Here is a 22,843-nt window from a genome sequence, read left to right as displayed (position 1 = left end):
CCATCTTCTACCATGGTCAAGACCCTAAAGCAGGGGTTCTCAAACTACAGCCTGGGCCAGATGTGGCAGCTGAGGACGATTATCCCCCTCACCCAGAACTATGAAGTTTCTTTATTTAAAGGCCCACAAAACAAAGTTTTTGTTTTTACTATAGTCTGGGTCTCCAACAGTCTGAGGGACAGTGAACCGGTCCCCTATTTAAAAAGTTTGAGGACCCCTGCCCTAAAGCATCACCCACCCCACTTCCCAATTTTGGTCTAAGGCCATGGTTATTGCCATCATTGTAATATTTATTCACTTTTAAACTACTTAAGATATGTTAAAATGTCAATCTCTTTATTAAGTTCCTGTTTTTATATGTCAGTAAAGTTTTTGAGTACTGAGATCAAAGAAAAAAGGCCTTATATGTTCATCTAGGTAGTTAAGCAACATTTTCAGCACCAAAGAACTGAAAACAAAATAAATGTTCATCAACTGAGGAATGACTAAAACAACTTGTGATACATAATTTGATAAAATATTACTATGCTACAAGAAATAATGAATAAAGCAGCTTGGGAAGATTTATAGAAATGGATGTAAAATATGAAAGATATTATATACATAGTGACTACATAAATGTAAATGTACCAAAAAACAAACTTCATGGCGCAAAATTATAATGACACCTGATTAACAGAGAAAAGATGAGAATGCTATGATGTAGAACATTATATAGGTCAGACTTTTTCAATGTTGGCTAGCCTTTGCTTAATTTTTTCCTTTTTTTATTCTTTGTTTCCTCAGCTGCAAAATGGGAATGATAATAGCACCTACTACCTAGAGTTATTCAAATGATAATAATTATTATATAACTATAACAATATTGATAGCACTTTGCAAACTTTAAAGAATAAACATTCGCTTTTGTTATTATGAAACTGCTCTCAGAAATGTAAGTGATATAAAACAAAATATCAATATGCTATTGTTAAAAATTAAACTAAAAAGCAAAAAAAACAAAAAAAAAAAAGGGAAAAAAAGCAAAAAAAAAAAAAACAATCCAAACTTGGACAATGGAAGAGATAAAGCAATAAAAGAGGGAAAGAAAAGACTAAGATGAACTAAGAAGTAATATATAGAAAACATTTAAATGCCTATATTAGAAAAATCATTCCCAAAGAACTTTATCAAAGCCTTGAGATAAATATGTTCTATCTCCCTCAAAGGAAGAGTCAGAAGACAGAAAAATGTAACTTTAAGATTAATCTCACTAATGAGTATTGAATGCAAAAAAAAAAAGTTTAAATAAAAGTCTTTCAAGAAAACAACAGAAATAAATTGAAAAAAAGAATTTTATTTTGACCAAGTTTGATCGATACCAAAAACGTAAGGGAGAAAAGAAAAGAATTTCAGAATAAAAATACTCCTATAGAGAACTTGGAGGTATACTCTCTATTAAGCATCCAATTATTGGCAACAAATCTTAGCTGACTGGGAATGGTGTGACTATAATAGTATGACCCTGAAGCAGTCACCTGCCTCCTTGGGCCTCTTTTCTCAACTGGTTGAAAGGTACAATGGGACAATAATTTCACTATCTACTCTCAAAGGATTGTTTCTTAGGAAAATACTTTGCAGGTCCTAAGGCATTCTATACATGGCAATTAGTCAAAAAGAATTGATTAGTTTATTATAAGAAAGGAACCATGCTAAAATACTGAGGATACAAAAAATAGCAAAAACTGTCAAAAAGTTCACATTCTAGTGGAGAAGACAAAGGGTAATATACATCTCAAGGGAAAGGTGGGCACTAGCAGGGGAATTGGGGGAGGCAGGGCAGACTTAAAAGATCTTGTATGAGGTAGAATTTGAGCTGTGTCAAGACCCTTTATTCAATGAGCTGATGAAAGTCTTCCCAATCCTATTCAAAATATTCAAAATATACATCAGAGAAATACAAGCCATGTGCTTTGGAGGTTCCAAAGAAAAGATTAACAACTGGTAGGATATATAAGGCAGTGGGGAATAACAGTAAAAACTTTCTGGAAAAGATAAAATGGTATTCCAGGTATAGAAAACATAATGAGCAAAAGCACAGAGATGGGGAAACATGAGATATGTTTCCCCTCCAAGGTGCAAAGTTATCCAGCTTGAATGGACCTGTTTAATAACATTAAGGGAAAATCATGAAATAATGCTGAAGGAAGGGATAAGTATACCATATAGCACTTATTATATGTCAGGCACTATTAAGTGATTTCTACTAATTTTTTAAGCTTTTTATTTTCAAAACACATGCAGAGATAATTTTCAGTATTCACCTTTCCAAAACCTTGTGTTCCAAATTTTTTCCTCCCTTCCCCAACCCTCCCCAGATGGCAAAGTAATCCAATATAGGTTAAACATGTGCAATTCTTCTATATCTTCCCACAATTATCATGCTACAAGAAAAATCAGATCTAAAAGGGAAAAAAAGAGAGAAAGAAAATGAAATGCAAGAAAACGACAAAAAAAAAAATACCATCCGAACTCAGTCCCCACAGTCTTCTAGGTGTAGATGGCTCTCTCCATCATAAGACCATTGGAACTGGCCTGAAATCAATTCACTGTTGAAGTGAGCCATGTCTGTCCTAATTGATCAATCATCACATAATCTTATTGCTGTGTACAATGTTCTCTTGGTTCTGCTCATTTCACTTAGCATCAATTCATCTAAGTCTCTCCAGGTCTTTCTGAAATCATCCTGCAGATTGTTTCTTATAGAACAATAGCATTCCATAATATCTTTAGCCATTCTCCAACTGATGGGCATCTACTCAGTTTCCAGTTATTTGCCACGACAAGAAGGGCTGCTACAAACATTTCTGCATATGTGGGTCCTTTTCCCTTTTTTGTTATACTATTTATAATACATTTATTATACTACGTAATCAAATCAAATGTTTTTTCATTTGACTCTCACAATCCTAAGAGATTCTCAAAGGAAACTGTTGCTCATCCTTTGTTCTCAAAGAGGACTAATTCACGTTCAAGAAAACTGAGGCAAATAGAAGTTAAATGTCTTATCCAGAGTCTAAAGCCTTCTCGACTTCAGGCTCAGTACTTGATCCATGGTGCCATCAGTGCCTGGAAAGGGTGGCTTCAAAAACGCAGCACAGAATGCCTAGCAATAAGCCTGGATTTTTATTTAGAAGCCCATAGGAAGCTACTGAAGAATTCTGAACAGGGAAAACGACATATTTAGTTCCATTAAAGATATTAAAGAAAGTACCTGGTTTTAGTCTCTCCATTCTAAGAAGAAAACAAACAAGTCTTCAGAAATAACTAAATGATCTAAAAGCAAGAGAACACCATCTGTTCTGAAGACAAAAAGAGTTAAGATCATTTAGTTCTTTCAACAAGTAATCTATTCAGCATAACTCTTCTTCAGTACTCTGCTAGGAACAAAGGAGAGAAGGAATAGTTCAACTATATCATTTCCTGGTCTGTCTCAGGTCTAGAATACTGTGTTCAGTTCAGTTCACATTTACAATGTGGTCCCCTACTCAACTTTGTTTTGAACAATCTACCTTCCTTCAAACCCTACCCTGAAAGCCCCCCTCCTCTATAAAGTCTTTTCTGATCCAGTGCACTACCTTGTTAATACTCTTTCTTCCTCTTCAAATTATTTTAGTTTGCATTCATTTTTTTTGATGAACAGGTTATATCTTCCATATAGATTATGCACTCCTTAAGGACATGTAAATTATTTCATTTTCTTTTTGCTAGCCCAGATCTTAACATGTTATCTTGAATGTGGTTAAAATGTTTACTGAATTTCAATTTAAGGGAAAAAACTGAAAAGTCTGGAGTGTGTCCAGAGGATGGTTACTAGGATGATGAGGGGGGGCTGGGAACCATTCTCTATTATGGAAGATGGGTTGTTTTAGCTTGGAGAACTAAGGGAGAATATGAAAGCTGGCTTTAATTATTGTAAGGGTTGTCACATAAAGGGAAGTATCAACTTTGTTAATGTTTGATCTGAGAGCAAATGTTTAAAGCTATAGAGAAGATTTTCAAGCAACACAAAAAAATTAAAGTTCAAAAGTAGAAAGGACTGCCTCAGCAGGTATGCATTCTCTATTCAGTGAGAGCTCCCTGCCAAAGGATATAGATCCTCTCCAACTCTTGAGACTCTACTACATGATTTGGCAAAGCTAAGTAATAAAATAATAAGCACATAAATAGTTAAAGAGATAAAAAGCCAACTGGAACAAATTATCAGCAATCATTTAGGGCTTTGTTTTGTTTCAGGGTTTGTATTTATATCATTTATACATTAAATAACCAATTCCAAACTTTGCAATTATAACTGCATCAAAAAATTATAATATCTAACATTTTTATAGTCCTTACTAAATGTCAGACAACAACTTTGGGAGTTGTGCTATTATTACCCCCAGTTAACAGACAACAAAACTGAGATATATAGAAAATAAATTATTTGCCCATGTCCAGCCTAAGTGCCTAAAGCTGCATCTAAACTCAAGTCTTCTTGATTCCAACCCCAGTATATCAATTGGCTAACTCAAATGTGAACAAACTTAACTTGTTATAATTTTGAAGTTTCTCAGCAAAAAATCCAAGCTAAGAATTAGGTCTTAAGATTCTCTTATCAATTTAACAGAATATATTTCACTGATGGAGCATTATGCTACTTTGTCATAGCTATTAGAACAGCACAAATATTTTGGTTTTGTAATGTGTTTTTTCAGAATACAAATATATTATTATTTTTAACTGCTGACATATTACCACTTCAAGGCTTGTTGAAAATCATATCACATACATTATCCCATTTGATCCTAACAGACAAATTCTAAAATAAAAAGAAGTTTTAAAATCTTATTTAAAATAAAAAAGTGTTTAAAAATTCCATAAAATAGCCCTGGCTCTACCACTTACTGAGCAAAATATCAATCTTAGATACTATATCTGACTATCTACCCCAGTCATCTCCTTGCTATGATGTCTTGTTGCTGTTTCTTACAAATTCCTACACCACTATTCTGGGTGTTGAATGGTGCAGCAGTCAGCACAAATGTACATGGCTTACTGTATCCAACCCATCCTATACAATGTTTCATATTGTCCCCAAGAGTCTCAGCCATCTCCTTACCATCCTTGCCACATGCTTGTTCTCTGCCACCTCTGCCACCCCTTCCACCTCTTGCTCTAAAAATTGACTCATTTCTACCATTGTTTCTAGGGGGGAAAATGTCAAATGATTCTCTTGATCGCAACATGATTCTCAATATCCCTGTGAGTTCTCAAACCAAAATATACTTTTCCAGCCACCATGATTTAGATCTGTTGTTATTTGAATCAAGGACAGTCTTGCTCTAGCTGTATCCCTAGTACAAAGAAGCTTATAAGTCACTTAAACCTTCCTGTACATTAGTTTTCTCTCGTGTGTAACACAAGGTTAGACCACATGGACTTTCTTATTTCTTCCAGCTCTAAACTTCAAAACCTGAAGTCTTATCCATATAAATTCCGACACACAAAAATTCTCTGTGCCACTGTATATATATATATGGCCTTCAACTCAAGACTGGCTGAATCCAACCTTGGTGATGAGCCATTTAGCCAGGAAGGACAACAGCTTGAGGCCTACACCAGAAGTCTGTCCAGCACAGCTGAATGCATCAAAGCTTTTGAAATGTTTATACACCCTTGAAACATGGGTCACTCTTCCAAAAGTTCTAATAAAAATCAGAATAATGATGTGAAACCGTTCTTCATTCTTTTATTTTATGCCTCATAATTTCCGATCTGTTTGGAGAACCACACTTCTTTATACTTGAGACTTTACTTCCATGGAGATGGGAGTCAGTAGATCTGGATTCTAGTCTTGGATTTACCACTTATGAGCTATGTGAGGCTAATATGTAAAAAGGTAGTTCATTGGAGTGCTACCTGCCCCACAGGATTGTTTTGGATAATCAATGTAAAAGCAGAGAATAAGATATAAATGCTTTGTAACTAACTTTAAAGCTCAATGTGGGTGGTTAAATATTAATACTACTCCTGTAAAGTAAACAAGCGATAAATATTATCACTTACTTAGATAGGAAAACAGAGGCATAGAAAGATAAAGGAGTTGTCTCCAGACCACAACAAGCCTCAGAAAATGAACAAACTTTCTTTGATTCATCTAAATCAGAGTTGCAACATTTGATAGACTTTATATCATATAAAGTTACAAAATGGAAAATCTTTTAAGTTCACAGACCAAAAGATGTACAATGAAATGAGGAGCCATGTAAACAGGATTCAAGTTCTGATTCTACCACTAACTCAGTTAACCTTAAACAAGTCAGCTACGCCAAAATTTATTTCATCTATAAACTATCCTAACTCATTTACTGTAAGGATTTAATGAGACACTTAAAAGGATACATACTAAAAATTATACAATCATAAAAATGAAACTTGAAAAAAGTTCCCAGGATGCCCCTGCTCTGACTACTGTCATTTAAGTTATTCCTATAAAGCCAATTATTATACTATACTATCTGATGATTAAATATAGGCAGTCTAGAATTCTGAAAGAGATACCATTAGTAAGTAAGGATTCTCTTACCCTATTCTCCAAAGGACTCAATTGTCCTAGAAAAGTGCTATGAAGGATAGGCTTTTATTTTTATTCTCCAACTTCACATTCTCTACCAGGGATTCTTAAGCTTGGTTAAAAGTCCCATACTCTTCTGGCAGTCTGGCTGTGTAACCTTGGGCAAGTCACTTAAACCCAATTGTCTCAGCCCCCCACCCCACCCCAAAAAGTAGATAAAGTGCTAGTTCAAATTCAGTCTCAGATACTTACTAGCTCCAGGACTCTGGGCAAGTCACTTGTAATCCTATATTTGCCTCAGTTTCATCATCTGTGAAATGAGCGGGCCAAGGAAATGACAATTTCTACCAAGAAAACTCCAAAAACGGATCCTGAAGAGTCAGATCCAATTGAAATCACTAAACAACAATGACCTAAATTAATGGTCACACCATTAAAAAAAAATTAGGAGAACCAGATCATTTATGCTTTTATACCTAGAGCTTTTTATTGTCAAAATATATGCATAGTTTAACATTCCCTCTTGAAAAAACTTGTGTTCCAAATTTTTTCTCCTTCTCTTCCCCCAACCCCTCCCTCAGATGTCAAGTGATTCAATATATCTATATCTATATTTCCACAAATGCCATGCTGCACAAGAAAAATCAGATCCAAAAGGGGAAAAAAGCAAGCAAACAACAACAAAAAGTGAAAATACTATGTTGCACAGTCCACATTCAATCCTCATGGTCCTCTTTTTAGATGCAGATGCCTCTCTCTACCACAAGACTACTGGAATTGGCCTGAATCACCTCAATGTTGGAAGGAGCCACGTCCATCAGAATTGATCATTATATAGTCTTGTTGTTGCCATATATAATAATCTCCTGGTTCTATTCACTTCACTTAGCATCAGTTCATGTTAAGTCTCTCCTAGGCTTCCTGAAATAATCCTACTGATAGTTTCTTATAGGACAATAATATTCCATAACATTCATATATCATAACTTATTCAACTATTCCCAGATTGATGGACATCCACTCAGTTTTTAGTTCTTTGCTACTACAAAAAGGACTGCTATAAACATTTTTGAAAAATGGATTCTTTTCCCTTCTTATGATTTCCTTTGGATACAGGGCAGTAGAGATAATGCTGGATCAAAAGGTATACAGTTTGATAGCCCTTTGGGAATAGTTCCAGAGTGGTTGGATCAGTTCACAATTACACCAACAATGTATTAGTGTCCTAGGTTTTCCGAATTCCCTCCAACATTTATAGATGATGCCTTAATCAAGAAAGGAATAGAGATTATGGGGAAAAATAAATCATTTAGATATATGGTTGAAATGATTTTTAAATGAACTGAATGAAAAAAATCCATGTACTTAGAATAAGGTTAAGAAGGGAAATTATCAGCTGGGGAATAAAAAATGTTTTATTACATCTCTGATAAGGACCTGACTTCCAAGATATACAGAGAATTCAAATGTATACATATATAAATATGCACACATATACACATATGTATATATACATATACAACTGAAAGTCATTCTCCAATGAATAAGCTGGTGAAAGAGTAGGAAAAAATTCTCAAAAGAATTGCAATCCCATTCTTTATCACTAAAGAGAAATACAAAATTCTGATTTTTCCCTGGTGCCCAGAAAACTGAGAAAGATAACAAAAATCTGGGAATAGCTAAAGTTGGGATGATGGTGAAAGATCTGCCAAAGACACTAATAATTCACAAAGTGCTTTCAGGGTTAGAGAGCACTTTCCTCAAAATGGCTGTAGGAGGTAAGCAGTCTAATTTAATTAACCCCAAGGTCCCTAAGAAGAAGGTGGAAGTCCAGGGAAGTGCCTAGAGTTTGTCCTGTAGGCACCCAAATTAGTTAACTACAGGGAAGGAAGATTCAAGCTTGGGGGTCCAGATTTTAAATTCAAGTCTTTCCATTAGACTTAAATTACTTTGTGGACAAAAGTGGTTCTCCCACAGCCATCTTCTAGAGGCTGTAAGGTTACAAGTACACTTTTGCCCGTTATTTAGGAACCCAGAAATGCATGCTCTATCTTTAAAGCTGAGAGTCTACAAAGAGCCTCCTTCTATAGAAAGCTCTCCTTCATAAAAGAAGCTAAAGCCACTATCATCATGGTGGTTGCATTCATTTATTCATTCAATAAAAAAATAAACAAGACTGGTATATTAATAGTGCTGGGGAAGTTATGATTTGGTCAAATCATTCTGGAAAATGATTTGAAGTTATACCACAAAAGTGATTAAACTATATATAGCCTTTTAACATACTGCTATAGGCATATATACCTCAAATATATCAAAAAACAGAAGATTTCATATACACCAAATACCATTTCTTGTCTATTAATTATTTCCTACTCAACCTATATATACTTGAGCTGTAAATTCCTTGAGAGTAGGGATTGTTCTGCCTTTTTATTATCCTTAGCACTTAGCACTAGCAGATGCTTAATTAACATATACTGAGATGATATTATTGATAAGAGACTTCTCTCCATGAATCACCTTAGAGGAAAAAATGTAAGAAAAACATCATTCTCACAAAAATATGCTAATCAGTAAATATAACCCGGGACTATTTTTTCATGAGACAAAGTCAAAGGATCCCACAAAAAGTAATATAGTTAAAGGAAATTTTGTTTCTTCAAATTGCATCTCAATAGAGAAAATATCTTCTGTTTTAACACTAGCAATCTAGTCAACTTTTAAGATTTGTAAACCTCAAAGCATGCGCTCTTTTTCCGTATAAATAGTAAGTTATTTCACTCTTTTATTCCCAAATCCCTACCTCTTACCTCCATTTTCTATTTACCAATTCTTGCTAAACTATACCATATACTATAGTTACATATAAATTCTAGAGTTTATTTTGCCCAATTATACCTAGATTTTATATAGTTGACACTCAACATTTCCTGTTTTAAATGACTATTGTTCTAAGCAGTATCTTTTTCATTCTAGAAAGAAAGAAAGAAAGAAAGAAAGAAAGAAAGAAAGAAAGAAAGAAAAGGACAGCCTTTTTACTTGATGTGGTTGAATTTCAAAAGTAGGTAGTTACCTTAGTCTTATTATTACTGTTTCTCAAAAAAAGGGGCTGCAGGACTTTATATTAGGTTAAAAGGTATGATGAAATTCAATACAAAAATAGAATACAAAAATAATTCTTCAAGAGCAAAATACTGACTATCAATCAAATATTAAAAATAATGTGTACTTGAGAGATTAATAAACCAAATATGCTTAAAGGAAAATGAGAAATGTACTAATAATTTTGATTCATCAGACACAATTCAGACATCATTTTAATCTGAGCAAGACATTCACTTGAATTGAGATTTCTGGAAATAATGATGGCTAAAATATCTAATATAATTAGGGTATCTAGTTATATGTACTTCTAATTTAAGTTACTTCCCATTTACGTTTATTCAATTCTCTAGAGACTACTTATACTAATTCAATTAGTACATTCAATTATTAATAAAATACATTCAATTAATTCAATTAAAGCATAGCAAGTACTCATACTATATATTAGAAATTCTGCTAGGCACTAGGATACAAGGACAAAACTTATTAACATGCACATTAGTTAAGGCAGCTAGGTGGCGCAGTACACAGTACCAGAGAGGGAGTCAGGAAGACTCATCTTTGCAAGTGAAATCTACCCTCAAGACATTCAAAGCCCTGTTTGTCTTACTTTCCTCATCTGTAAAATGAACTGTAAAATGGCAAATCACTGCAGTATCTGTTAAGAAAACCCAAAATGACCTAACAAAGATTCAGACATGAGTGAACAATAGACTGTTTAATCAGTCTGTGTCTTGGGACTAGAATTCAAGTGCCCATCATTAAAGTGAAGGGGTACTACTTTTGCAAAAGTAATTTTAATGTACTAAAATTAGATCACATTAAAATGAAATTTGTCTAATAGATCATCATTCTCAACTTCTTTTTTATCACCATTAAAAAGTCTCAATACCTAAATCAGAACACGGTGCCAGACCCAGGAGAACAATATGCACAATATTATGCATGATATAAAGGACAACAACTGAAAAGCATCTGAACTGAAGATTAAAAGTCTGATTTTAGATCCAGGACATATTTCCCCTTCTTTGCTAACAAGTTAACAAGTACTTACGTGCCAGACATTAGGCTACTATCATTTGCAGAGGTTGCGTTTTTGGCTTTGCTTAATCTTTGTTTTATTTTTAAAGTAGGGCAGAGTTCATATGGGGAGGGGGGGAAATAGATCAGAAATCAACCATCAAGTATTTATTCGGTATGCACTGTGCTGTGCATTGTACTAAGCACTATGGATAAAAGTACACAAATGAGATGATGGTCCCTGACCCAAATATACATTCCACTGGAAAGTGCTAAATAAAATGAAAGGCATAAAACAGTTTTATTAAAGCTTTAACTGGAAAAACTTCTATGTGCTAAAGACACGAGTCCCATCTTCAAGCAGTGTGCAATATAGTTAGGGAAACAGGTCAAATAACCTTCTTAGAAAATCTAACACACAGGGTAACAACCACTAAGTGCCTCAATGAGAGAAGACACTTGAAGGAAGACAAGGGCATGGGTAAAGAGCACATAGAAGCCAAAAAAAAAACCCCAAAAAACAAACAAACAAACAAAAAAAGCCTGATCTGTTTAGGAGATAATCTGTAGAACAATTTAGTTAAAGTAGATAGAATTCAAAGTAGATAGTTGGGGGAAGGGGGATTATGGACTGGACAGTGCTATAAAGATCATATTGTGGAGTGCTTTGAATGTGAGGCAAGGGAATTTAAATTTTATTCTATGGTCAACAGAATGACAATGAAAGCTGCCATGTATGAGATAGTACTTTCAGGAGGTTAATCTGGCATTGGTACACAGGATTGATAGGGGAGTGAAGTAAAAGTGGATTAAAAGCAAAAAATAATAATAATAATAAACATATTAGTAGAAAATGCAGTAGTCCAAGTATAAGGCAAAGACTGGACTATGATTGCACTGGGAAAATAAAGTAAATTTTTAAAAAATACTTAAGAAAAAAAAATCTAAAGGACTTGGTGGATAAGGGATGAAAAAGAAAAAAATGCCATTCTTCTGTTACAGAATTATTATTCTGTAATAGAACATAGAAACCATGTTTTAAGCTCTAGAAAAGGACCTTCTCCTATAGGAAGGAATGAGAAATCATGAGAAAATGACTTCTCACCACAAAACCATAGTAAAAAGGGTAAAACTGCAGATGAGCTTTGACAGGAAGAAAGGTTAGATAGATTCAAGGCGTATTTATTAAATGTATTACCTTTGTTCCAAAAGAATTAGGATTAAAGTCTGCAAAAAACCCTTCGCTCTTAAAACATCAGTAAGACAAAATCTATTCTGAGCTCTGAGGAAAGCACCATGTAGAAAGCTGGAACCACTTAAAGCCACTAAAAATGTGGCCTAAAAATAAAATCCAATGCCTATAGAATGAAGAATGGCTGAATAAATTATAGTATATGTATATTACAGATTATTGTTCTATAAGAAACGATGAGCAAGATTATTTCAGAAAGGCCTGAAGAGATTTAGATGAACTGATGCTAAGGGAAGTGAGTAGAACCAAGAGAACATTGTACACAGCAACAAGATTGTGTGACGATCAATTCTGATGAACGGGGCTCTTTTCAACATTGAGGTGAATCAGACCAATTCCAATGGACTTATGATGGAGAGAGCCATCTGCACCCAGAGGACTGTGGGAACTGAGTATGGACCACAACTTAGTATTTTCACCCTTTTTTATTTTTTGCTGTTTGCTTGCTTTTTTCCCTTCTCATCTGATTTTTCTTGTGCAGCATGATGAATGTGGAAATATGTATAGAAGGACCACACAGGTTTAACATACATTGGATTATTTGCCAACTAGGGGAGGGGATGGGGAAAGGGAAAAAGAAAAACTTGAAACACAGGGTTTGAGCAAGGGTGAATGTTGAAAATTATATTTGTATATATTTCGAAAATAAAAGGCTTTTACTAAAAAAAAATACAACAAAGTCCGAATATAGACAATGTGGGAAAATTTGTTTTGCTCGACTATACAAGCTTTTCTTGCTTTACAATTGGTCATGTCTAGGACAGAGAGAGGTAATTGGTCATGGGACAGGGAGAGGTAAGTAAGAGGGCGAGGAGGATGCTCATCTTTAGGAAGGAAAAAAAATTTAATCAAAAAAAGAGAATGTCCAGAAACTAATTCTTGGAAGTATGTCTTCACAACAGGGGTAGTAAGAAGAAGCACAAGGTAGATAAAGAATAAAGTGGCCAGCAAGTTAGGAGAAGTATAATTCTATCATTGGGCAAATAACCAAGAAGCCAAAAGTATAGAGGGTTAGTTCAGAAGTGCCAAAAGGAGCAAAGCAAGAAAAATGAAGACTGAGGGAAAAAAACCAACAACCTTTTAGAAAAAGTGGAGAGAATAGCTTATATTTAAATAGAGAATGCTTTATTATTTACAAAGTACCTTTTATAATATATTTCATTTGATCCCAACAATTTGTGAGGAAGACACTACACTCAATTATTCCACACTAATTTTTTTTTTTTTTTTAATGAAGAAACTTAGGCTCAGAAAAGCTACATAGTCAGAAATGGTCTTCTAGCTCCAGATTCAGAATTCTAGCCAAAAATTTATCAAGTGGTAGAAATTGGAAGTCAGAATTCAGGCAGCTAAGGAGAGAAGGGATAAAGGGGGGGGGGGGGGAAGGGAGCCAAGTCAGTAACAGCCTTCTCTTGTTCAGTGCTAAGCATACAGTAAGCACTCAATTTTTTAAATCAAATTTAAGAATATGACCTAGAAAAGAAGGGAAATGGAATATTACTAGCTTGAGAGGATGGCAGAAACATGGGAATTTTTCCTGACCCCCCTTCCCCAAAACTTCAAAAGCATGTTTAAAGTTAGAAGGAAAAGTAGCCACAAGAGAGGAATAGAAGGGATGACTTCATGGAATAAATCCTTTTGAGGCATAAGAAAAAAAAAAAAAAAAACAGACATAAAAGCATAGGTAGAACAAAATGAAATTTCAGTGGTGTTAATATTAACCCTTCTAAACTACTATTCCCTTTAAATGTTTATCACCACCCCCAAAATTGTGATCTTGACTGCCTGTTCTATATCTTAAGTCCTAGTTTATGGGAGGGAAGGAAAGAACATAAGACACATACCAATAACCTGAAAAAAGTAACAATCTTTAGACTTATAACTCGGGGAGAGGAGGAAAGAGGATGCAACACTGAAGAAAATGATTATTTAGTTCAAAAGAAATCAACTAAAATGTTTGCTTAAGTAGCCACAACTTGCCTCCTCACAACAGTCAAAATGGAAATTTTAAAAGTGCATATTCTTCCAAGTGGCTTCCATGATGTTCTATTTATCAGCATATATTACCTATACAGGAGGATGATTAAAATGCTGGATTTGGAAACAGGGAAGACTAGACTTCAATTCAAAGTTAGATACTTAAAAATTAGTAAGCAATTCACTTAACATCTCTAAACTTTAGTTTCCTCATCTGTAAAAAATGGGGAGAATTATAGCACCTACTTCAAAAGACTGTTGTAGGACAAATTATTATCTATAAAAGTACTCTGCAAACCTTGTTGTTCTTTTTTTAAAAATGTCTATTACAACATTACTATCATTACTACAGAATTTCATCTATTTCTTGACGGGTTTTTTGTCTTTCCTCTGTCTGCTCCATATGCTAATGGCTCCCTGCAGCTTTAAGCAGAAAGTTTAGTTACAGATTTGAAGCTTTAAGAACTTGTGTAGTAAAGTGACAGAGATGAAACAAGAGGTGAAGTGACCTATAACCCTCACAACAGTCACTTGGCCTCACCAAGGCTCAGTTTCACTCATAAAATGAAGGAACTGGACTAGACAACTTCTGAGATCCCCTTTAGCTCTAAAACTGAATATTCTGAAGTCACTGTTAATTTCCATCGTCAAAATTTAACACAAATAATCAGGTTTGTTTGTATGCCTAAAAATACCTTTAGTTGCAGAATATTTTATGCCTATATGCTGAAATATCATGTATCTAACTCACCAAAAAGACATTCACTTTAAGAGTTTACCACCCTACCTGAAAGGTTGTACTCAAGAACTTATAGTTGGTTTCAAGAAGTGACAAATAATAGGAATTTTGAGACGGTTATTTGGATTAGTGAATCTGTGAAGCAGTTTTTCTTTATGCAAACCTAACATCTGAATGAAATCCTCAAACTTGGTGTCTCATTAGAGCTAACTGGTTTCAAACCTATCAATATGTATATCAGTAAACACAACACAATTATCTTATGCAGTCCCTAAAGTATCAAGTAACAGCTGTTAAAAAGTAAAGACATGCAGCAGTTTAGGACAGGAAGTACACAATTCTGAAGACAACTCAAACCACAAGGTAATTACTGCCAAACGGTCATTAAATCATACAGTGGACAACACCAAGACATTTTCTCTATGAAGATCTCTGACGCTCACTGTGAGATCTTAATCCCAACTTTTTTTCCCCCAATCCTCTCACACTCAGATCACTCAAAAGTTCTTCCCCTTCTAGGAATTAATTAACCTCTATTTTCTTTATATTTTCCCCTTCTCAACCGATTCTCCTGGCCTGTGTTAGCAGTCTCCCATTAAAAACATCTCTATTAACACTTCCTTCAGAGTTTCCTGTTACGGTACTTTACTTTATCCTTTTCCTCCTTTCCTCTAACAAAATAAAATCTCCATACCTTTTCAATCTCAAAGTCAATAATGTTGTTTTTCCCCTTTGATAAAAGGTTAAATCCTATTATAACAAAAGGCTTACAACAGAACCAAATCCAAGTGTAGCCTATTAACTTCAAGCAACATCCACTGGACTTGGATTTTAAAGCATGCTCTAGGGAAGAAGTGGGGGAGGAGGTGTAGAGCTGCCTAAACCAAAACACCAGCAACCAAACCACTTGCAAATCAAGCACCATACATTTTGATAGCAAAGTTTCTCACTAAGCCCAGCTATGTAGTTGCTCAAGGGAATTTACTGAGTTGCTAGAGGCATCATATATTTGCATCCCATTACAATATTTAATGAACGCTATTAACAAATGTTAAATGAAACAAAGAAACTGTCCCCTTCTGAGGGCTTGACCTTCCCCAGAGAGGTGCCTTTCCTTAGCACTTAGGTCTTCTTCCCTTCTTCCCCTCAAACAAGAGGCCTTCCTCTTTTCTGTCAAAAAATTCCCAGCCACAGGGGCAAGTAGGTGGCACAGGGAATAGAGTACCAGCCCTGAAGTCAGTAGGACCCAAGTTCAAATGTGTTCTCACACACTTAACACTTCTTATCTATGTGACCCTAGGCAAGTAACTTAACCCCAACTGCCTCAGCAAAAAATAAAATAAAATAAAATAAAATAGATCCCAGCTGCAGACTTTGTTTTTTGTTTAATTTTTTTTTAGTACATTTTATGTTATTTCAGATTGCCAAGCACTTACTATGTGCCAGACTAAGTGCTGAGCTCAAGGGAAAGCCAAGACAGTCCTACCCACAAGGACCATACATTCACATAATAGAAAGATGAAAACTTGAGGAGAGCGAGGGTGGGGAAAGTCCTCAAAGGCAAATGCGGAAGAAACTTTCAAGAGTGAAGCCAGGACAGAATATCAACCACAGTTGGCTCTTTTGATAAACTCTCTCTACCCTATCATCTCCCAATTCAGTTTTAATAAATCTTCCCTTGATCATACACAAGAATTCTTCCCATATTCCATTTAATAAAGTGAATCCCTTATATGAATTCTTATTCTTCTATCAGGGTAATTCCTTTAACTTAAAAATTCTCCTTTCCCATCCAAATTTCTAATAATTCATTAACGCTTTCAATTCACCTTTTTCTCTTTACCCTATTGTGACAAGAATCTTTCAAAATGACTCTTTCTAAAGTGTCACATTTTTAAATTTGCTGCTTCAATCCAACTAAGGGATCACTTCCTGCCATCTTTTTTTTAATTTAGCAGAAGAACACATTTCAAGAAACTTTACTCCATTTAATGTCTATAGATAGTAATTATGACAATCTATTTAAGATCTGACACCCCTATTTTTATTGGCACTACCCTCTGCTAGTCCATATAACATATTTTTACCAAAGTACTAGAAAAGAGCTCCTCCCCCTTTATCTTTTTACTCAATACACCTAAATGTGTAAGTATTGTTGTTCCCAAGTGATATTTAAATTCCTTCCCCACCCTTTACCCTAAAGGCTGGGTACATCTTAACATCATTTTGGAGACTTCCACAATATCTCAAGTCTCAACATCCCATCACACCAAAGTCTAGACTTGATCCTAGTTTTTGTAAAAATTCAATTGTGGTGCAAGTCTACAAAGATCAGCAGCAGTTATGCCATTTTAAAACTGCCCAGTCACTGTTCCACTACCATGGATAAAGGTAGGCAACAAAACTTCTGTTCCAGGAATCAAGGTCACCAAGAATGACCTCACACCCTCAAACATATTCAGCAATATTTAGCATCATCTGTGAGAACCTATAAAAGAAGTCTTAAAGTAATACTTTCTTAAACATTTTCCCTATCCACTTTTGGAGGAAAAAGCTCAAGACCACAAACTCTGCAACCTTTCTTCAATCCTTTTGTACCAATCTCTCAAATTCAATACCAATCTGCTTTAAAATTTGGTTAGCAAAATGGCACAAAATTGAGGAAATCATCTTTCAAAGGTCACCTCAAATTCACCCTGTCTACCTGGCAAGAACCAACTCCCAGGGCTCAAAAGGACTTTTAAGAGGTCATTGAGTTCGACCTGCTCATTTACTACATAAACTAAAACTGGGAAGCCCTGGACTAGAATAATACAGGTCTCTAAGACTCCTAAATCCAATGCTCTTTCCACTCAACTCACCCTTTCTTTTTAAAGACCAATTCCTGCGGTCCTCTTATTTTCTACATTTATTTCACAGGATCTTATTTCCAAGATAGCAAGGATCAAAGTCATCTAATCCAACCCCTTTATTTTTATATCAAGAAAAAGACAGAAACACGACTGACTTTTTAACCAATATCACAGAGGTAAAGCAGAACTTGACTCGGGGTCTTTCAGACCTCCCTATTATGGCTATTCTGTTGCCTCTAGTAATTCCCATTTTATTTCTCACTTTTTCAAAATACTAAAACAATCCCCAATTCCATTCTTACTGAATCTGCCACACAAGAATTGTTACCTAGTCCTTCAACGTGCTAGATGACAAATTTTTTTAAATCCTTTTTTCTAACCTCCCCCCCCATGTTAAAACTTTTCTTATTCCAGTAGCATTAAGGGACCCTGCTTTGCCCAAGTCACTTTCCCAGCAAACGTTCTCGGGCTTCCAGCCCCGGGGCACGCCGACACAGGAGACCCTGCCGTTTCTGCGGGCACTGCCCCGGGCCCCTCGCACAAGGGCGGGAGGCCCCCGACGACACCGGCTTCGCCTCTACTTGAGCCTGGGTGACCTTGGGCCAGTCACTGCGGGCCTCCTCCGTTCTCCTGTAAAAGGCAGGCAGGAGAGGAGCCGGCGCCGCTCGGCGGACCGCGCTCCCGCACAGGGGCGGCCGGAGCCGGCAGGCCCTCCCCCACCGCCGCACCTCCGCTCCATCGCTCCCGCCGCGGCGCCTCCAGCCTGGCCCTTCCAGCAGCCCAGCGCCGCTCCCCGCGGGCCCGGCCCCAGGACTCGGGAGCTGCCTCCCTCCGCAGGGGGCGACGTGCCCAGGCTCGGCAGCCCCGGGCTCGCCGCCTCTGCCCGTCCCTCCTGTCACCCTTCCCGGCACGTCCGTCTCCGGCCCCGGCGCCCACCCGCTCCGGGCCACACCGTGAATCACCCAAGTGCAAAGTCCTGGCTCCTCAGCTGGGGAAGACACCAAGTTTACAAGTCGCGCTCTGCCTCCTCTCCAGTCAAGTCCCCCGGGCCGCCCCCCTCTTTCCCGGTCCCTTCCCGGCCCCAAAAGAAGCGTGCGAGACCCCACCCCCTTTTATCCCCCCTACGTCACTCTACCTGAGCAGCCCAAGTTCCTCAGACTCCATCCAGCAGCCGCACATTGGCGACCCGGCCACCTCGGGATGGCTCCGGTGACCCTGAAGTCTGCCCCACGCCTCCCGGACCCGCCGTCCCTGCGACCGCTCGTCCCCGCTCCCCGACTACTCGCGAGTCTCCCTCGGTAGGGACCCCCCCCCCCCCAGTTATCCGTTCCTCCAAGAAGCTCCCCTCCCCAGGTGTGCGGATTCTCATCTGGAGAGCCCCTCCTCGGGCGGGTCCCCCGGCTCCCCGCCCCCGCCCCGGCCCCAGGCCGGAACCGGCGGGTGCCCCCCGGCTCCCCGAGCCGCCGCTGCCGCCCCCCAGGCGCCCCCACCCCGGGGGGCCGCCCGGGGGCTCCCCCAGCTCCGAAAGACTCCCCATCCCCCCAGCCGCTCCCTCCGGGCGGGTACCCGGCCCCGGCTCTCACCGGAGATACTGCGCGCTCTGCAGGCTCATCCTCCGCCGCCGCGTCTCCCCGCGAAGCGTCCGTGGGTCTCTCAGGCTCCTCGGAGCGGCCCCGCGGTACCGCTGGTGCTGGCGGCCGCCGCCATCTTCTCCTCCGGCTCCTCCTCGCCCGGCGGGAGGGGGGGTGAGTGAGGCGGTGAGGGGGGGGTGGGGGAGGGAGCGGATGAAGCTGCTCTCGCTGCCGCTCCGGCCCGTGGGGCGCAGGGACACTACGACCCAGGAGGGGGAGGGGGAGGGTCCTCGGGAGGGGGCGGGAGCACTGGGAGAGAGGAAGGAAACCGGAGGGAGCCGCTCTCGCGAGACTTTAGCCGCACCGGCCCCGCTGCCTGATTTCCGCCCTTCTGGAAAGATTTGGGGGCGTCCGGGGCCTGTGCCGCACTTGCGGACCCTCAGCGACCTATTAGTGGCGCTTATTCGCTTTCGGTTTTATCCTCCTCCCGCTTCCAGCGGGAAGGGGCAACCCCAGCCGCTCCGGGAACATCGAACCCGAAACAGTCTGGAGTTACACTCAAAACCTTCCCCCGTCTTTCTCTTCACCGCAGCCCAACCTCTCTTCCTATTTCCACTCCCCGACTCTTCCCCACCGGAAACGCCGCCTCTTCTTCCTACAGTTCCGTCCGCCGGTCCCCCGACGCTATTCTTCCCCTCGCGCGCTAGGGAGTGACGCGAGGGACCCCTCCTCCTCTTCTCCCCGGCCCCTCCCCCTGCACGCGGAGGGACTGTTGGAGGGGGTGGGGAGCCCGGCAGGAAAGGAAACGAAACCAATGGGATTGGAGGAGCGGCTGCCATGGCGACACGCGGCTGCGGTTGTATTGCCATAGTAACCAGTGTGTGGGGAGTGGAGGTGGGGAGAGGAGGAGGACCTTTACCGCGGCGAATGAGTTCCGGGGAAAACGCCCGTGTCTGTCCTCGGCTTTCCCCGAGTCCCGCGGCCTCACCTAGGGGATCGACCCCTCGGGAGTCTTCCCTCCCCCTCTCCTTCCTCCCACCCCAACCCCCGCTTGGCCTCCCCACTCCTCTCCTAGGCCGGGACGACCCTCCACTCCTCCAAGCTCCCGCAGGAAGGGGCGGGAGCGAGGCGGGGCAAGGCGGCGCTCTGGGGAAGACCGAGGGCTTCCCCGGAGTCGGCCTGCGGGAGGCGGGATCCCCGCATGGCTGCGGCTCGCGGGGTGCGAGGGGAGGGGGAAGCGCTGGGCACGTGGAGCCGCCCGGGCCCGGCCTCCCCGGGGTCGCAAGCGGAAACCTGAAGGACAAAAACGGCTTTAAAAGCGGGGGAGGAGGATCGCTTTTCCGAGTCGTTAACCCGGAGCTGGAGGGGAGGGTTAAGGGTCGGTCGGGGAGCCGCCTTGCGGTGGCAGAGATCAAGGTCAAAGTCACGGTGGAAGCCGCTTTCTGGGACTCTGTGGTCTTGGCCAGACTTTAAGGCTAAGTCACAGTTGATCGAAGCTCCGGGCAAAAAAGTGTCCCGTCCGCCTCAGTATCGAGGCTCCAGAGTGGCGAAAACCTGGGAAAGGGATTTCTTAAAAAAAAAAAAAAAAAAAAAAATATATATATATATATATATATATATATATATTACGTCGCCTCTCGGCCCTGGAAAGCAGAGGAGGAGGAAATGTGTCGATAGTAAAAAGCTGGAGGTGGAAAGTGGCTGCAGCCGCGCCGGGAAGCGAGTTTGAAGGACTCGGCACATAATTGACTTTCCTACACGCCCAGACACTTTGCTTACGCCTTTGCGGGAATTCAAAAGTTCCTGCGCTGCTTGGGGGAATCCGACTCTCCACGATCTGTTGGGTGGTTGTTTTTATAGGACTAACTGAAGGAATTTCCAAGGTCCTTCCCGTCCTGGTCGGCTTTTCTAAGTGTCCCAGATGTTTAAAGTCCAAACACAAGCGATTTGGAACGGGAAAAAAAAATCCCACTACAAGTCTGAAAGAAAAATTAGCGGCACAGTTAATAAAATGAGTTTAACGAGGCCTGGGTTCTGCTAAGGGATAGTGTCTGGGCATTTCCTGGGACTACCAGGCCGCGAAGGCCTCCCTTCGCGTGTGTCATCCGGGACGATTTCCAGCAGCCCCGTGCCCCCTGGCACCGCACGTGGGCACCGACTCATGGCGAAGAGAGCCATCTAGTGAGGCGGCTTGCTCAGAAAGGCACTCTGGGAGAAGTTCTGTAAAGCAGCTCACGTTTCCTCCCGAGTTTTTCTAATAAGGTATCGTGAATAATCCCCCTGGCAAATTGCATGTAAGAGTTTTGTTGGTAATGTTTTCTCAGATATTGTATTATAACAAAGAATAAGGGGGGAGGAGGGGAAGCTCGGTGAAACAACCTTACAATTCCAACTTTAGATGAAGTTTAACATACCAATAAAGTGCTATCTCAGCCAAAAAAACGTCCTTTCAGATCTCTAAGGGATCGACCTTGGTCATTGTAATTTCACAACATTCACTTTTTTTTTTTTTTTTTTAATTTACATTATTGTTCTCATGGTTCTGTTCAGGCACAGAGAATAAAATGATGAATTTAGGTTAAGTCCAAATACTAGTTTGGGGCAAGTTACCTTCAAGTAACTCCCAGCCTCAGTTTCTTCCATTGTAAAATGAAGGGGTTGAATTCAATAATTTACAAAGTAGTTTCTGGCTCCAACTCTATAATTCTAAATATTACATTTATATACCACAATTTGTTTTAATCAATTCCTAATTGACAGACATGTCCTTTGTTTCCAGTTCTTTCCTAATTAAAAAAAAAAATCCACAAATAATCTCTTGTCCTAAGCCATATTTTTAATCCAATCTCCTATTGTGCTCTCCATCAGTAAATATGTTGAATTTATATAAATTGTATTTGTATATATATTTTTTTATTATATAAAAGCAACTTTCTTCAAAAGAGGCAATTTGTTTTTCCCTTTGAATTCTTATGAAACTTCATTACAAGCAATTGGTGCTGGGACACTAAACTGTAGCCAAAAGATAACAAAGGAGAGACTGTCCAATTTCCTTTAGGCCTTCCCTTATTTAGTTTAGTCCCTGAATATATGTGCATATTCTCATGAGAAGTATCTTTAAGGGAACATTGAGAATGTATTTAGATTTCTTAATGCAAAATTTAGTTACTTCTTAATGCTTTGAATCATGTATGGACTCTCTACCACTTACAATTTCAAAAGTATAAAGCATTTGTAACTGCACCATTTGTCCTCATTAAAGAAAAGGGGAAAAAAATGATGTGCATGGATTATTTCCACAACCCTCCCCAGAAACCTCATCACAAACCCTAATCACCATTCCCATTAGAACTAAAAGATAAGCTATGCCCGCAGCTGTGACTGCATGGACTAGTGGAATATCAGAACATTAGAAATAAGTTTTTAAAGATCTTTTTGGAATCATTATTGTGACTAAAATTTAAAGCCCACAAATCTTTACAAAGTAAATAGTGTAAACACTCTTTAGTCACACACTAAACTTTCTAAAATTCTTGCTTCTACCTCATCAAATTGACAACCACATATGAAATTTTACCTAGTAATATAATTCATTATAATGTTCCATCTACATAGATTTAATGTTGACAAAGCATTAATGCATTTAGGTGCTTATTTTAATTTGGATGATAATTTTGAAGTTGTACATTCCTAGCCCTGAAAGTACAGTCACAGAACTAATACTGACTT

At 39.2% G+C, this 22,843-nt stretch overlaps 2 protein-coding genes across 2 annotated transcripts in view; one reads left to right on the top strand and one right to left on the bottom strand.

The window, feature by feature from the left end:
- The window catches only part of SMG7 (SMG7 nonsense mediated mRNA decay factor), a 91,074-nt gene extending 71,709 nt beyond the window's left edge, over positions 1 to 19,365 (bottom strand). The window contains exon 1 of the mRNA XM_031937016.1: positions 19,127 to 19,365. Within this exon, the coding sequence (XP_031792876.1) occupies positions 19,127 to 19,155 (29 nt within the window). The 5' untranslated portion in view covers positions 19,156 to 19,365. The remainder of the gene's footprint in view (positions 1 to 19,126) is intronic.
- Positions 19,366 to 20,751: 1,386 nt separating this feature from the next.
- The window catches only part of NMNAT2 (nicotinamide nucleotide adenylyltransferase 2), a 234,327-nt gene continuing 232,235 nt past the window's right edge, over positions 20,752 to 22,843 (top strand). Inside the window, exon 1 of the mRNA XM_003767494.4 lies at positions 20,752 to 21,376. The gene's annotated coding sequence lies outside the window, so the exon portion shown is untranslated. The remainder of the gene's footprint in view (positions 21,377 to 22,843) is intronic.

The sequence above is a fragment of the Sarcophilus harrisii genome, chromosome 4 (genome assembly GCF_902635505.1).
Source record: "Sarcophilus harrisii chromosome 4, mSarHar1.11, whole genome shotgun sequence".
In the NCBI taxonomy this organism is placed as follows: domain Eukaryota; kingdom Metazoa; phylum Chordata; class Mammalia; order Dasyuromorphia; family Dasyuridae; genus Sarcophilus; species Sarcophilus harrisii.
Note: the sequence above shows the minus strand (reverse complement) of the source record. Positions and strands in the feature narration are given on the sequence as shown.